The sequence below is a fragment of the Macrobrachium nipponense genome, chromosome 24 (assembly GCF_015104395.2).
Source record: "Macrobrachium nipponense isolate FS-2020 chromosome 24, ASM1510439v2, whole genome shotgun sequence".
Classification (NCBI taxonomy): domain Eukaryota; kingdom Metazoa; phylum Arthropoda; class Malacostraca; order Decapoda; family Palaemonidae; genus Macrobrachium; species Macrobrachium nipponense.
Genome location: NC_061091.1, coordinates 3,420,194 through 3,436,444, shown reverse-complemented (window position 1 = coordinate 3,436,444; position 16,251 = coordinate 3,420,194). Strand labels below are relative to the sequence as shown.

Sequence of the window (16,251 nt, the reverse complement as noted above, 5' to 3'; positions counted from 1 at the left end):
GCGGACAGAAAAAAAAGAAAAGCGCAGACGGACTGACAGACAAAGTCGGCACAATAGTTTTCTTTTACAGAAAACTCAAAAACAGGACTTCTCATCGCAACAGGAAACTTTAAAGATGAATTAAATAAAAACAGGACTTTACATTGCAACTAGAAACTTTGAAAATGATTTAAGAAAAACGAGAGTGCATTGCAACTAGAAACTTTAAAAATTATTTAAGTAGAACAAGATTTTGCATTGCAACTAGAAACTTTTAAAATGATTTAAGTAGAACAAGATTTTGCATTCCAACTAGAAACTTTTAAAATGATTTAAGGATAACAAGATTTTGTTTTGCAATAGGAAACTTTGCAAAAGGCCGCGATGTGTCATTCACCTGAGGACCTCGTCAGAAGGAAGGTCCTTTCAGTCGAGGTTTGTGAGAAACGTCGTAGTTTCTAATGAGAAAACTTCTTTAGCCGCTTTCAAAAGGGACGGATGATGACCGAAAAAATTCGGCATCAAACGGCTGCACTACTTCTTGAATCGAGACATTTTGGAAAGCTAACTTTTCGTTACCATTGCTGACTGCACCAAAAAATGAAATTTTATGCGAGTTTTCAACCTCCTTCACGATGTCCATCCTCGTAACAACCGATTTTCTCCAATTCGGAAAAAGTTTATCTTGCTTTCACTGTTAAATTGGTGGCAAAGTCTACCATTGGTTCATTTTGACAGTTAAGGATCCTCCCGACCTCTTCTTCGCGTCCAGTATTTTGTATTGATATGTATATATATAATATATACTATATATATATATTATATATATATAATATATATATTAATATATACTGTATACTTATATAATAATATAATAGATGATTTATGTATATATACATATATAATAATAAAATATATATATATAATATATATTTATTATTTAATATATAAATTATAAACTATAATAACATATTATATAGTAATATATATTATATAGATAAATATATATATAGATATGTATATATATATATATATATAGATATATATATGTATTCTAATAATATTATATATCATTATATTTATAAATATATATAATATATAAGATTTAATATATATATAAATATAATATATACCTATATATGATATATATATAATATATATATAATATAATATATATATATATATATATATATATCTATATATATTATATATATATATATATATATATGTAATATATGTATAGGTATATATATAGATATATATATATACTATATACTATATATATATATATATATATATATATATATAAAACATACGTAGGATATGCGAGGGTGCAAGTTATCGAATCACATGACTCTAACATCAGAAACGTTGCTGTATGATGCAAAAGCAATGCCAGAGATGAAGATTTTGGTTTCTGTTAAAGAAAACTATCGAGATGGCTATTTGTCTGTCCGTCTACACTTTCCTGTCAGCCCTCAGATCTTAAAAACTACCTCGGCCAGAGGGCTGCAAATTAGTATGTTGATCATCCACCCTCCAATCATCAAACATACCAAATTCCAGCCTTGTAGCCTCGATAGTTTGTATTTTATGTAAGGTTAAAGTTAGCTAGCAACGCTATAGACAGGCCACCACCAGTGGCTCATTCAGCATTATACGCTTTGTAGAGAACTCGATTGCGCCGAAGGAACTTCCATGCATTTCTTACTTGTTGCATTAGTGGGAAGGGTCTCCAACCATCACGACGTAACTATCCTGAATTCTATTGTTTTAAAGAGAACTGCTCCCTTGTTAAACCCTCCATTGGGCGCCTCAGTGGCGTGGTTGGTATGGTGTTTGCTTCCCACCTCGATGGTCGCGGGTTCAATTCTCGGCCATTCCATTGAGGAGTGAGAGATGTGTATTTCTGGTGATAGAAGTTCACTCTCGACGTGGTTCGGAAGTCACGTTAAAGCCGTTGGTCCCGATGCTGAATAACCATTGGTTCCATGCAACGTAAAAACACCATACAAACAAAAACAAAAAAACACTCCTTTGTTGTCAACTCGGTTATATACGTTGCCTAGCGGTTCATTGATCCATTTCTTCTATTTTCTTCGCGTATCATTCATTCTTTCATTTCGCCCGGTGAGTCTGTGTCTGTGTGGCCTTCACTTATATCTTTTGTGGTCCTTTTTTGTGTGTGTGTGTTCTTCCGTATACATATTTTTAAGGCTGCATCGCAGTTTTTGCGAATTTTAAACATTTCACTTTTCTTTTAATATTTTTTTTTAAAGCCGCAATTCCACCCGTAGTGCAAATTGTTTTCATTTTTAGCCTTGAAAATGTGACATGTCGTGAATCTTCAGTAATAAATTTTGTACTATGGGGACGTGCATATATATATATATATATATATATTATATATATATATATATATACATATATATATATATATCTTTATTTATATATATATATATATATATCTATAATATTATATGTATATATATATATATATATATATATATATGTTATATCTATATATAATATACTTATAACCTTTTTGTTTTTATTTTATATATACAACTTTTTGGATTCAAAAATTTTTATCAGTTCTACAATAATTGCATCTCTTGTACATTCATACATACATACATGCGTACGTAATCACACTTCAGGACGTATAAACATGGGTATTTTCATGCATATAGTTCTTGAAGTGTATTTATGAATATATGTATGTAAGTGTGTATGAATGCACAAGGAATGTTATTTATGCATGAAAATATTCATGCATATAGTTTTTTAAGTGTATGTATGCATTCATGTCTGTATGTATGCATAAATTGCATCCCTTGTGCATTCATACAGACCATGAATGCATACATATATATACATACATACACACACACTTCATGGACTTATATATACATGAATATTTTCATGCATAAATTGCATTCCTTGTATGCACACACACACACACACACACACACACACACACGCACACACACACACACATATATATATATATATATATATATATATATATATATATTATATATTATATATATATATATATATATATATATATATATATATATATATATATATATATATATACGACCTCTAGGAACAAGGGAGGCGAAGACCTCCAACCTTACAAATTTATTGACGACGTTTAATAACTCATGTCACATTGCCAAGGCTAAAAATCCGTATGACTCTTAACAGACACACTTATGTATGTGTGTGAGTGTCTTTGTGTATTGTTTTCTGTGTGTACGTGTTTGGGAAGATAAGGTCGCGCAGACTATGGACGTCGTCATCAACTTGAGGTGTCTCGTTACCTTTTTCCTTCTTCTTGAGAGAACCACCATTTCGCATCTCAAGAGGACACTCGGTTGGAGACGTTCATTGCCCGAAGGAGATGGAGTCTTATGAAGGACGAGATCATAAAACATACCGGGAGCAATTAGATAAAAGAGAGAGAGAGAGAGAGAGAGAGAGAGAGAGAGAGAGAGAGAGAGTTACAAGGACTTGTAATGCTTAGGATGTCTCAAAGACTTATTAGTCCAGCCGAGAATTTTTGTTTTAATCAATTTACCGCACACATTGGCGTCGGACATTTGAGTACATAGTAACAATAATATTGTTTACATCTACCATCCGAGGAGACATAGAGAGAGAGAGAGAGAGAGAGAGAGAGAGAGAGAGAGAGAGAGAGAGAGAGAGAGAGAGAGATTCATACCCTGTGCGTTCGGGGAGTGTGAGCCTTCTGTAAATATTTAGAAAAACAAAGTTAAAAGACCAGTAGAGAATAAGAGGTAAATGGATAGACAGAGAGAAAGAAAGTTCTGCAAGCACAGAGAGAGAGAGAGAGAGAGAGAGAGAGAGAGAACGTTCAAGACCCAGGACGTTCATCGAAGCACCATCAATTATCCAAAGCATATGACGACCAAGCGAGGAGAACGCCAGCTTACTCTCTCTCTCTCTCTCTCTTCTCTCTCTCTCTCTCTCTCTCTGGTGAATAGGTAATAAGCAAACGCTGAGGTGTGCACGGCTCCTCCCTTCCGGGTGATTACTAAATCATCCTGGGCGGAGTTTGTAGTCAAGTTCCCACAGGTATCCTGAAGGTATCCTTAAAAAAAAAATTATACCGAAAATTATGGTCATTAATTCTCTCGTTAATTGATAGACCGGAAAGGAGTATGAGAATATCCTGATTTATTTCGAACGCTATCCTTGAGTCGATGAGGTTTTAAAAATCACTTTTCTTATATATATATATATATATATAATATATATATATATATATATATATATTTATATTATATATTATAATATATATAAGAGATTCACATTTTTAGCGATTAGAAAGAGTCTGGAGGAATATATCGAATGTATTTCCAAATTTACTGTAGACGCGACTGGAGGAATATATCGAATATATTTCCTAATTTAGTGCAGATGTTATCCAATAATCCCTAGGGAACATGTTTTTTTTTTCTTTATACATTTCATTTAGGACAATGTGGAAAAGATACCTTCCTTTTCAGATATATTTTCAATCTATTTTAGACAATATCCATTTAATTAGAGGAATGGACTCCTTTTTCTCAGTAAAGCTAAATTTATAGTCGACATTAAAAGATGGAAAGAACAAGAGTGAATAAGTCCTTTTTCTTTGGCATGATAAAGGAAATTCTGGCCTTGGTCAGTCCGTCAACACAGGACAAAGGAACAAGTAACTCTCTTACGCTTTGTAGTTTATAAAACGGAATAAGCTGAGACGCAGATAATGACAAACCATTATTTATAAAACGGAATAAGCTGAGACGCAGATAATGACAAACTACTTGTTGTTGTTGTTGTTGTTCTAGCTGTTGTTGTTCTCGTTGGGGGGCGGGGGGGCGAGGAAAGCCCTATGGAAAAGCCTAAAAAGATTTGAAAAAGGTGTTTCGCGTTGAGTTAAAGATACAGGAATTTTACGACAGGATATTTATGATTTATTTATTAGAATGAAAATGTAAAAAAATAAATAATGTGGATGTTAAACAATAAGGAAAAATTATTTCTAATAAAATATAGCGTATTCATTTTCATTTTCGTCTGTGAAACTCTGTTCCCTGAGTTAGCTGAAGGTCGGATCACACCTTCTTGGCTTTCCAGCTATCTTCGCCATCTGTGTATCATTTACCATTATATTATTATTGTGAAGAAGAGCTGAATTGAACTATAGTAGATTCACATCAACCGTGCATTTGATGTCTAGGCCAATCCCTTACGACACAGCCAATCTCAGGGCTGGAAACTCTCAGTCTCTCGAGAGTTCACATAGGCGGGTTGTATGTTCCACCTCTCCTGAGGGGATGATACGTCTTTCAAAAGTATCCCCCAGGAGAGGTGGAACATACATTCTGCCTATGTGAACTCTCTCGAGAGAGACTGAGAGTTTCCAGCCTTGCGATTGGCTTATATCAACAGCCAATCAGGAGCGTCGTAAGGGACCGGCCTAGGCGTCAGATGCACGGGTGATGTGAATATACTATAGTACACTTGGTCAAGGCCTACTATATAAGGTCACGTCGTCAACTAATTTTGTACCGGACGGATAATCACATTTTTAAAACGGACAGCAGAGTTGATTTTTGTTCTGACAAACCCAAAGGCTTCGCTTTTGTTCTGAATAGAGGAGACGGTTGGGTTACCTGGCAGCGAGAAGGAAGAAGAATGTCAGAGGCCGCTGAAATTCCCTACGGAAACTGTGTTCTGTTCTTTCACATAAGTAATTGAAGTTCCAGGGGAGTCAAGAGGTTGAAATAGATCAAAGGACCTGAACGCTGAATGTGAAAGGAGCTCAGGGTAGAGAAGCATACACACACATACTCACACGCACACACATACACACTGGCTTATTCTTTGACGGGAGAGAGAGAGAGGTAGAGAAGGAGAGAGAGAGAGATACCTCGAGACAGATCAAAGACCTATATTTGAGTCTTGAATTTTTTTTTCTTTACTATTGCATAATCCAAGTCGGTTTTACTGATGATTTTATGAAAAACACCATTTTTTTCACATAGATATTCTCCTTTCTTGGATGTTAGGCTAATTTGCGCGCACTCCGTTGGGGAGATATGTCTGATGGAGCCGTTCATTCATTCAATGTCAGATTTTCCTTATAGTATTTTTATCACGTAAATAACGTTTATTCTTTAGAAATTGTCGTTGCTAGCATGCTCAGACTAAACCTCAAAGTCATGAGGTGGTTCTAGACCTTATTGCTCCATCCCCGAAGACATTCACTCAACCAAGGTGGCTATATATATATCTATATAATCATATTATAATATATATATAATATATATAATATATATATTATATTATTATATATATTATATATATATAAATATATCATTATTATATATCCGATATATTTAATATACATATATATCATTTGATATTAAAAAATTTTTTTTTTACAATATTTAATAAATCTATATATAATATATATTATATATATTTTATATATATATATATCACAAACAAACAAATTTCTTAAAGAAAGTACTAGAAATCAAACGACATTAAAAGTAAATATTTATTGATATTTTATAAAATTTAGGATATGAAATTGGAATATTTATCGCATTTTAAATTTACATATACTTTTTTTTTACTATTATTATTATTATTATTATTTTATTATTATTAGTAAATTCGGACAACGTTTATACCACATCGGGAGGAATTGATAAACAAGCGTTTGAGCATCCTGCGACCCACAGGAATCCTACAAGAAGGACTTGTCGGATCCGCAGGACTCCGTGTCGGCTATGCTGATCACCTCGGACCCGTGGAAGTGGACGTGGGACTTCGGGGAGCCCCCAGGGGGGGTGTTGTGGGACAGCAGGGACTGGGCAGAGTCCGGCGTGCAGGTCCTCACGATGGCTTGCGTCGATGTGGCTGATCTTCCTCTGAGCGACCTTCGAAGGACGTGGAGCAGCCTGCTCGGAGGGCGGGGGATCTTGGTGTAGGAGGAGGAGGAGGTGGAGGTGGTGGTGGTCGAGGACGAGGTTATGTAGTAGGAGGAGGAAGGAGGGCTGGAGGAGGTGGTCGAGGCTGCCCGTGACTTGATATGGTTATGATGTGTGTTGGCGCGGACTCTTCTGACAACGACGGCTGTGGCTCCTCCTCCTCCCCTCTCCTCCTCCACCAACGCCTCCTATTCCTCCACCTTTTTCACCAGTGCCTCCACCGCTCCCTCCTACGGTACACCGGAGGTCGTCCTCGATGTAAAATGGCTGGAGCTCGTACCTGAGATATTTAGAAAATAAGGTCAGTTTCGACGTTGTGAGTGGTGTAGATTTGAAATACTGATATGTCTTTGTTTTCCTTTAGCAGAAAATACACGTAAATGATTGATGTCCTATATATAAGTTGATTTTATTGCCAGAATGCTACCCATGCATTTGACTACAAAAGCCTATCGCAGGCACTTGTTAATATAGAACATCTCTGGACCTGCTCTATAGTCGTATTAGACAAAATAATCGTAAGCTACTCTATTGCACCAGCTTTGGAGAATCGGGCTAAGATAAAGAACAAAAAACAGCGTGAATATTCTGTACAATAGCACCAAGTTATGTGTCTATAAACGTAAATGAAGTTCGATATCATCACAGTCAGATTCAAAACTGTCCTAGTCATCCGTCTATAGACATAAATGAAGATATCATCACAGTCAGATTCAAAACTGTCCTAGTTATCCGTCTATAGACATAAATGAAGATATCATCACAGTCAGATTCAAAACTGTCCTAGTCATCTGTCTATAGACATAAATAAAGATATCATCACAGTCAGTTTCAAAACTGTCCTAGTCATCCGTCTATAGACATAAATAAAGATATCATCACAGTCAGATTCAAAAAGGGTACAAACTTGACAGATCTCGAATGGGACCATGTGTGGATCCTTAGACGCGCCGGGATATTCGTCCTGCTTTCGGTTCTGGCCCATTCGTGGATGGTTTGAGCAAGTGAGGGAATTCGGCCGAGTAGCAGAACCACGCTTCCTTCCATGCTCTGTGTGGGACGAGGAGAACTTCAGTTGGTGATTGATAGGGTGTCAGTGGTTGTATACTTTAGTTAATTGGATTTTAAGCAGGTTGATTTTTGTCAACTAGAATTTTTTTGTGAACTAGAATTTTTAGGGTTTTTTGCCAACTAGAATTTTTTTGTCAACTAGAGTTTTTTTGCCAACTAGAATTTTTTGCCAACTAGAATTTTTTGCCAACTAGAATTTTTTTGTCAACTAGAATTTTTTGTCAACTAGAATTTTTTTGCCAACTAGAATTTTTTGCCAACTAGAATTTTTTTGCCAACAAGAATTTTTTTGTTAACTAGAATGTTTTTGCCAACTAGAATTTTTTTGTCAACTAGAATTTTTTTGCCAACTAGAATATTTTGTCAACTAGAATTTTTTTGTCAACGGGAATTTTTTTGTCAACTAGAATTTTTTTGCTAACTAGAATTTTTAAGTCAACGAATTTTTTGGCCAACGAGAATTTTTTTTTTTGTCAACTAGAATTTTTTGGCCAACTAGAGTTTTTAGGGTTTTTTGTCTACTATAATATTTAGTTTGGTCAACTAGAATTTTTATGTTTTTTGTCAACTAGAATTTTTGTTTTTCGTCAACTAGAATTTTTGTTTTTTTATCAATAGAATTTTTGTCAACTAGAATTTTTATGGTTTTTGTCAACTAGAATTTTAAGGGGGGTTGTTGTCACCTAGACTTTTTTTTTTTTTTTTTTTTTTTTTTTTGTCAACCAAGGGCAAGCCTCGATCTTATCACCGAATAGTTCGGTGAAGATGGAGCGAATACCGGGGGAGTCGATCTTACCCTCAGCTGATTTGCGACGTGAGCCAGGCTGAGATACGCAGTAGGAGCGCCATTAACCTCCAAGAGTTTGTCTCCCTGCATGATGCGACCGTACCTGGCAGCTAAGCCGCCTGGTTCCTGACGAGAGATGATTAATTGATTATTATTATTATTATTATTATTATTATTATTATTATTGGCTTATTTGGTCATGGTAACAATGGAGACATAGCAGGTTTCTCCAGCAACTTCTGCAAAAATTTTTGCATATGGCGTGTTCCGTTATTATTATTATTATTATTTTATTAAAAGTAATGGCTACTTCAGCAGCGTTACACTTGTAGAGATTCTTCTCTATTTTGCGAATAGCGGCTTTTTCCGTGCTACTTAAACAGGCTAGTAGAGCGCCTATAGAGGTCATGGTAAAATACAGGGTCAAAATAGGTGTATATATTTGAATTTTACAGATAAACTATGATACCATAGTCATCAAAGTCATTAACGATTTTCTCTCTCTCTCTCTCTCTCTCTCTCTCTTTCTTAAAGCGAGCTTTCGTCTGGAGCTGCCAGACATCCTCGGCTGGGAAGCTGAGGGTGGACTGATCTTGGTGCTGTGTCCGTCCTCCTTATATCTGTGGCTGACAGCAGGGGGTCTGCCCCATGCTTGTCTCCTATTGGCTGGTGGCAGTGAGTCTTGTTTTCATTGGCTGCCTGAGCCAGGTCTCTAAGCCACTTTCTTCGGGCCGATGGTTGCGTTGCAGCATATCCTGCAGCGCCTGGACCTCCTAAGCGGCGCTGTAACATTGATGGGCGTTGCGCTACGCTGTGGGGACGTCACGGCTACTTGTTTGATTCCATCGGCTGCAGGAGTACCTCGTTCGGGGGGCGTTGTCATCCATAGAGTTGTCATGATCGGTGGTGTCATTGTTGGTGGCAGGTCTTCTCATACTCGTAGGGAGGAGAAATTCTTCCTGCGTCGTATTCAGATTAGGTTTTATTTGCTGGATGAGTAGCGCCTCCAGCAGGCGCAACCGACGGGCATCAGGGGCCTTCCCGATGATCTTCGTGTTCTTTATGATGACATCTCGGGAGATGGCCTCGTGATGTTTGGTGCGGGCGTGATTCTTTATAGCCCCCTCTTGGGCGTGGCACGAGAGTCTCTTCGACAGTCGCATGGTAGTCATACCTACGTAGGCGCGTGCTGCATTCGCGGACTGGGCATGGTATACTGGTACACTACATGCGTCTGCTTCAGGGTTCTCGTGCCTGTGGAGAGGGGTTATTTTTCATAAAAAAGATCGCGCGTCCTCCGATTCTGGTAATATATGATTAGGTCGATATCTTGGTGTCGTCAGTCGGGGATACATTATCAGAAATAATTTCTTAATGGCGTCCTCTTCTTCACGGTAATGGAACTCATGAAGGCTTTGTAGTACAGCTTGATATTATCCTGGGGGCGGGGCTGCGGCTCTCACTACCGTACCATTTCTCCAGGGCTGTGCGGACTTCCTTGCTGATTAATTTATTGAGTACCGTTATTCACAAGTACTTGGGAGGCGCGGTCGAGTTCCTGGTGAGTGTCCTGCCAGGTTGAGCAGTGGGAGAGGGCCCTCCTGACGAAGGCCCTGACGGTGGTGCTTTTGAATCTGGCGGGGCACTCGCTGTCTCCGTTGAGGCAAAGTCCTAAATTGGTTTTCTTTGTGTAGACTGAAGTACGGAGACCGTCTTCCGTCTTGCTTACAAGATCGTCGAGGAAGGGGAGCCGATCGTCGGAGCCTGCGTTCGACTGTAGTTCAGCACACTACAATGCTGAAATGCTTGACGGAGGGCTTCTACCTCATCCTCGGCGTCGACTTGCACAAAGATGTCGTCAATATAACGTCCATATCTGCGGGGTTGCCTGCATCCTGGCAAAGACCCGTTTCCTCCACGGTGCCCATATAAAAGTTAGCGAGAGAACCCCCAGTGGGGAGCCCATCGCCACGCCGCCGTCCTTTTGGCGGAACATCTGGCCACGGTGGGTGGAGAAAGGGGCCTTCTTCGTGCATATCTCCAGCAGCGTACGGAGCGAGGCTTCCGGTATGTTGAGGGGCGCCGTCGACTGATTCCTGTAAACACGATCAAGGATTATATCTATGGTTTCGTCGACAGGCACGTTCGTAAATAGGGACTCTACATCCAGCGAGGCGATAATCCCGGTACCAGGGGCGTCCTTGATGGCTTCTAAGAACTCTGCCGAAGACTGCAGGGCTGTACCGACTCGGGACGTAAGGGGTCAAAATTTTGGTTGAGGCGTTTAGCCAAGGCGTACGTAGGGGCGGGCGTCTGGCTGATGATCGGCCGGAGGGGGTTTCCTTGCTTGTGGGTTTTTACATTGCCATATAAATAACCCCAGGCTGTAGTCTCCTTGTATGGCGGGAGGTGCACAGCATTTGTTGCAGCATTCACTGCGCTGATGACTCCCTCCTGATGTCGTCTGTCGGGTTCCTCGTCAGGCGCCCGAACTTGCTCTCGTCAGACAAAATAGCATCCAGCTTCTCGTGATATTCGGCAGTATCAATCAAGACGAAGGCTGCTGTCTTGTCCGCGCGTCGCACCGTGATGTTCACTTTCTCCTTCAGTTCCTTCGCTGCTTTCTTCATCTCCTTGGTGAGGATCCCGCTGGAGTGCGAGCCCCTCTCTGTAAGCTTCAGCACGTAGTAGGAGGGGTTGAAGGGCGTCGGTAGTTCTCACGGTGCTCCGTGGGCTTCGAGTTGCTGGATGGAGTCTAGGAGCAACTCGATTTCGAGTCTCTTGTCATGAGGCCTGGGTCTCGAAATGAAGTGGCAATTAAGACCCAGCTTCAGAAGGGCGTCTTGAACGGGAGTGGGGTCGTAATCGGTAAGGTTAATGTATCCTTGGGTTCGTTCAGGGATGCGGAGTTTGCCGCCGTTCAGGGAGATGAGCTTGCGCAGGGCACCTCTCATCCGCTGTTTTATGTCGTCCTCCTGAAGGCGGACGAGGCTTCTCTCGATGTTCCCAGGGTACGTTGGTTCCTCTCCTACTGGGTTGTCTACATCCATGGGTATATCACGTTCAGGATTTTCAAATTCGGTGTCGTCCAGTCCATGACTACCTTCCTCTCGAAGGGGACCAGCAAATAAAACCTAATCTGAATACGACGCAGGAAGAATTTCTCCTCCCTACGAGTATGAGAAGACCTGCCACCAACAATGACACCACCGATCATGACAACTCTATGGATGACAACGGCCCCCCGAACGAGGTACTCCTGCAGCCGATGGAAATCAAAGTAGCCGTGACGTCCCACAGCGTAGCGCAACGCCCATCAATGTTACAGCGCCGCTTAGGAGGTCCAGGCGGCTGCAGGATATGCTGCAACGCAACCATCGGCCGAAGAAAGTGGCTTGAGACCTGGCTCAGGCAGCCAATGAAAACAAGACTCACCGCCACCAGCCAATAGGAGACAAGCATGGGGCAGACCCCCTGCTGTCAGCCACAGATATAAGGAGGACGGACACCGCACCAAGATCAGTCCACCCTCAGCTTCCCAGCCCGAGGATGTCTGGCAGCTCCAGACGAAAGCTCGCTTTAAGAAAGAGAGAGAGAGAGAGAGAGAGAGGAGAGAAGAGAGAGAGAGAGAGAAATCGTTAATGACTTTGATGACTATGGTATCATAGTTTATCTGTAAAATTCAAATATATACACCTATTTTGACCCTGTATTTTTACCATGACCTCTATAGGCGCTCTACTAGCTGTTTAAGTAGCACGGAAAAAGCCGCTATTCGCAAAATAGAGAAGAATCTCTACAAGTGTAACGCTGCTGAAGTAGCCATTACTTTTATAAAATATGCTTGAGAGAGGGTCTGCTTCCTAAGTACACTATTATTATTATTATTATTATTATTGATTATTATTATTATTATTATTATTATTATTGTTGTTGTTGTTGTTGTTATTTTAGTCGATAGTAATTATTATTAACTATAATAATAATAATAATAATAATAATAATAATACTAATAATAATAATAATAATAATAATAATAATAATAATATGCAGAGACTCAAGGCGATACTCAAGTCAAAACTCAACGGCCGGAAAATATGATAAAAGCCATAAAACACATGGGCAGTGCCAGTAATCAGATACAGCGCAGGAATAGTGGAATGGACGAAGGCAGAACTCCGCAGCATAGATCAGACAACCAGGAAACATATGGACAATACACAAAGCACTACACCCAAGAGCAAATACGGACAGACTATACATAACACGAAAGGAAGGAGGGAGAGGACTACTAAGTATAGAGGACTGCATCAACATCGAGAACAGAGCACTGGGGCAATATCTGAAAAACCAGTGAAGACGAGTGGCTAAAAGAGTGCATGGGAAGAAGGACTAATAAAAGTAGACGAAGACCCAGAAATATATAGAGACAGGAGAAAGACAGACGGAAGAAGAGGACTGGCACAACAAACCAAATGCACGGACAATACATGAGAGACAGACTAAAGAACTAGCCAGCGATGACAATTGGCAATGGCTACAGAGGGGAGAGCTAAAGAAGGAAACTGAAGGAATGATAACAGCGGCACAAGATCAGGCCCTAAGAACCAGATATGTTCAAAGAACGATAGACGGAAATAACATCTCTCCCATATGTAGGAAGTGCAATACGAAAAATGAAACCATAAACCACATAGCAAGTGAATGCCCAGCACTTGCACAGAATCAGTACAAAAAGAGGCATGATTCAGTGCAAAAGCCCTCCACTGAAGCCTGTGCAAGAAACATCAGCTACCTTGCAGTAATAAGTGGTACGAGCACCAACCTGAAGGAGTGATAGAAAAACGATCAGGCAAAGATCCTCTGGGACTATGGTATCAGAACGGATAGGGTGATACGTGCAAACAGACCAGACGTGACGTTGATTGACAAAGTCAAGAAGAAAGTATCACTCATTGATGTCGCAATACCATGGACACCAGAGTTGAAGAGAAAGAGAGGGAAAAAAAATGGATAAGTATCAAGATCTGAAAATAGAAATAAGAAAGATAGGGATATGCCAGTGGAAATCGTGCCCATAATCATAGGAGCACTAGGCACGATCCCAAGATCCTGAAAAAGGAATCTAGAAAAAACTAGAGGCTGAAGTAGCTCCAGGACTCATGCAGAAGAGTGTGATCCTAGAAACGGCACACATAGTAAGAAAAGTGATGGACTCCTAAGGAGGCAGGATGCAACCCGGAACCCCACACTATAAACACCACCCAGTCGAATTGAAAGGACTGTGATTATAATTGTTATATAATAATGGTGAGGAGAATAATAATAATAATAATAATAATAATAATAATAATAATAATAATAATCAATTCAGCATATATATAGAAATGAGAAATTAGACAGAAAATTTATATCAAAACTAGCTTTGATGATTTATGCTTCATCTTAGGAAAACTGTTTCAGTATACAGTATCTTTTAACCTTATCATACAGTTCGGTTTTAGATTTAGCCAATTTATTCGATAAATAGAAAAAACATTCCTGGCCTTACTTTCAAGTTTAATTGATACACGGTCTCATGCACGAACATACACCCACACACATATATAAATATAAATATATATGCATGTCTGTATGTTTGCATGTGTCAGTGAATATCTGTATATACACACACACACACACACACGCTCAAATCACTCTTGCCATTATTAGATATTCGTAACACAAATTCCCGAGATGGTTATACAGTCCCTTTTTTTTTGGCCATTCCCTTAGGTTAGGATAGGTTAGGTTAAGTTAGGTTGGGTTAAGTTAAGATAGGTTAGGTTAGGTTAGGTTAAGTTAGGTTGGGTTAGGTTAAGATAGGGTGGGGAGGGTTAGGTTAGGTTAGATTAATTTAGGTTGGGTTAAGTTAAGATAAGTTAGGATAAGTTAGGTTGGGTTACAATCGGTGGGTTAGGTTAGGTTAATTTAGGTTGGGTTAAGTTAAGATAGGTTAGGTTTGGTTAGGTTAAGATAGTGAGGGTTAGGTTAAGTTAGGGTGTGTTAGGTTAAGATAGGGTGGGGTGGGTTAGGTTAGGATAGGTTAGGGTAAGTTAAGTTAAGATAGGTTAAGTTAGGTTGGTTGGGTTAGGTTAAGTTAGGTTGGTTTACGTTAAGATAGGGTGGGTTAGGTTAGGTTAAGTTAGGTTGGATTAGATCAGGTTATTTCAAAGGATACTTGTAGGCAATTTGGGTTAGGTTAGGTTAGGTTTGTGTTAAGTTAGGTTGGTTTAGGTTAGGTTAGTTCAAAAAATACTTGTAGGTAATTTGGGTTGGGTCAGGTTAGGTTAAGGTAGGATGATTTAGGCTAGGTTAGATCAAAGCAACCAGGTGGGTAATTTGGGTGAGGGAAACACAATGAGATTATTTTCAAGAAGATTCTATGGTTAGTTTTCAAAATAGGGCGTCCCGCTTTTCTCAGGAAAGGTTCCGGTACTCGGTTACATATCGGGAAAAATGCATGCGTGACACTAGAACAAATAATAATGGAAAATGTCTGCTGACTTACCACTAACGTTACGAATATTCCATTGCCGTCGCTTTTTTGTTTTGTTTTTTTTGCCGTCGAGGAGACGAAATCCGGTCGCCATGGATGGAAAGAGAGGAAAAATAAAATGAAGTTAGATTTCAGTAGTCATCTTGAAGTAGCTTATATATATAAATATATATAAAGTTATATATATATATATATGAAGTATATATATATATATTTATCGATATATATGTTATATATATATATATATATATATATATATAGATATATAAAATATATATATATATATATATATATATATATATTATATATATATATATATTATATATATGAAGAATTACAGTGGCCACAGTGACCACCACACATCTTTATTCTTAAATATTTTACGTATTCTTTCCTCCTGAAAACCTTGGAATCCAAGAGTGGACAGATGAAGAAATTCTCCTTCACAAATGTGGTCTAAATCTACGTTGCTTGGAGGACTGAAGTTGCATTAGTTTCCTAATTTCACCTGAGGGAGGACCTTTCTCAGATAGTGACCCGAAGGGTTTTAACCCGGGGTGTGTTCACCTTTCCAGCGTGTTCAGCACAAACCCGTTGGGGGAAGGGCCGTAAAAAAAAAAAAAAAAACAAAAAAAAAAAAAAAAAACTTTAAATATCATAGAGAACGATCCCCGAAAACCAATGATGGGTCACCATCTACGAAAGACCCTCTTCCGGATTCCAGTGCTGTCAATGGTCTCTCTCTCTCTCTCTCTCTCTCTCTCTCTCTCTCTCTCTCTCTCTCTCTCTCTCTCTCCACGTCTTTATCTTCGCCCGTATGAGAGAACCTTTTTATGTATCGCTCGCACAAGTCCTTCCCC

At 39.1% G+C, this 16,251-nt stretch overlaps 1 protein-coding gene across 3 annotated transcripts in view; it reads right to left on the bottom strand.

The window, feature by feature from the left end:
• Positions 1 to 6,965: 6,965 nt before the first annotated feature.
• LOC135203677 (inaD-like protein) overlaps positions 6,966 to 16,251 on the bottom strand; it is a 92,146-nt gene continuing 82,860 nt past the window's right edge. For all 3 annotated transcript variants that reach the window (XM_064233573.1, XM_064233590.1, XM_064233582.1), the window contains exons 7-10: positions 15,404 to 15,434; positions 8,863 to 8,979; positions 7,903 to 8,045; positions 6,966 to 7,275 (exon numbers count right to left, since the gene is read on the bottom strand). In XM_064233573.1, coding sequence (XP_064089643.1) covers positions 7,101 to 7,275; positions 7,903 to 8,045; positions 8,863 to 8,979; positions 15,404 to 15,434 — 466 coding nt within the window. In that variant the 3' untranslated portion in view covers positions 6,966 to 7,100. The remainder of the gene's footprint in view (positions 7,276 to 7,902; positions 8,046 to 8,862; positions 8,980 to 15,403; positions 15,435 to 16,251) is intronic.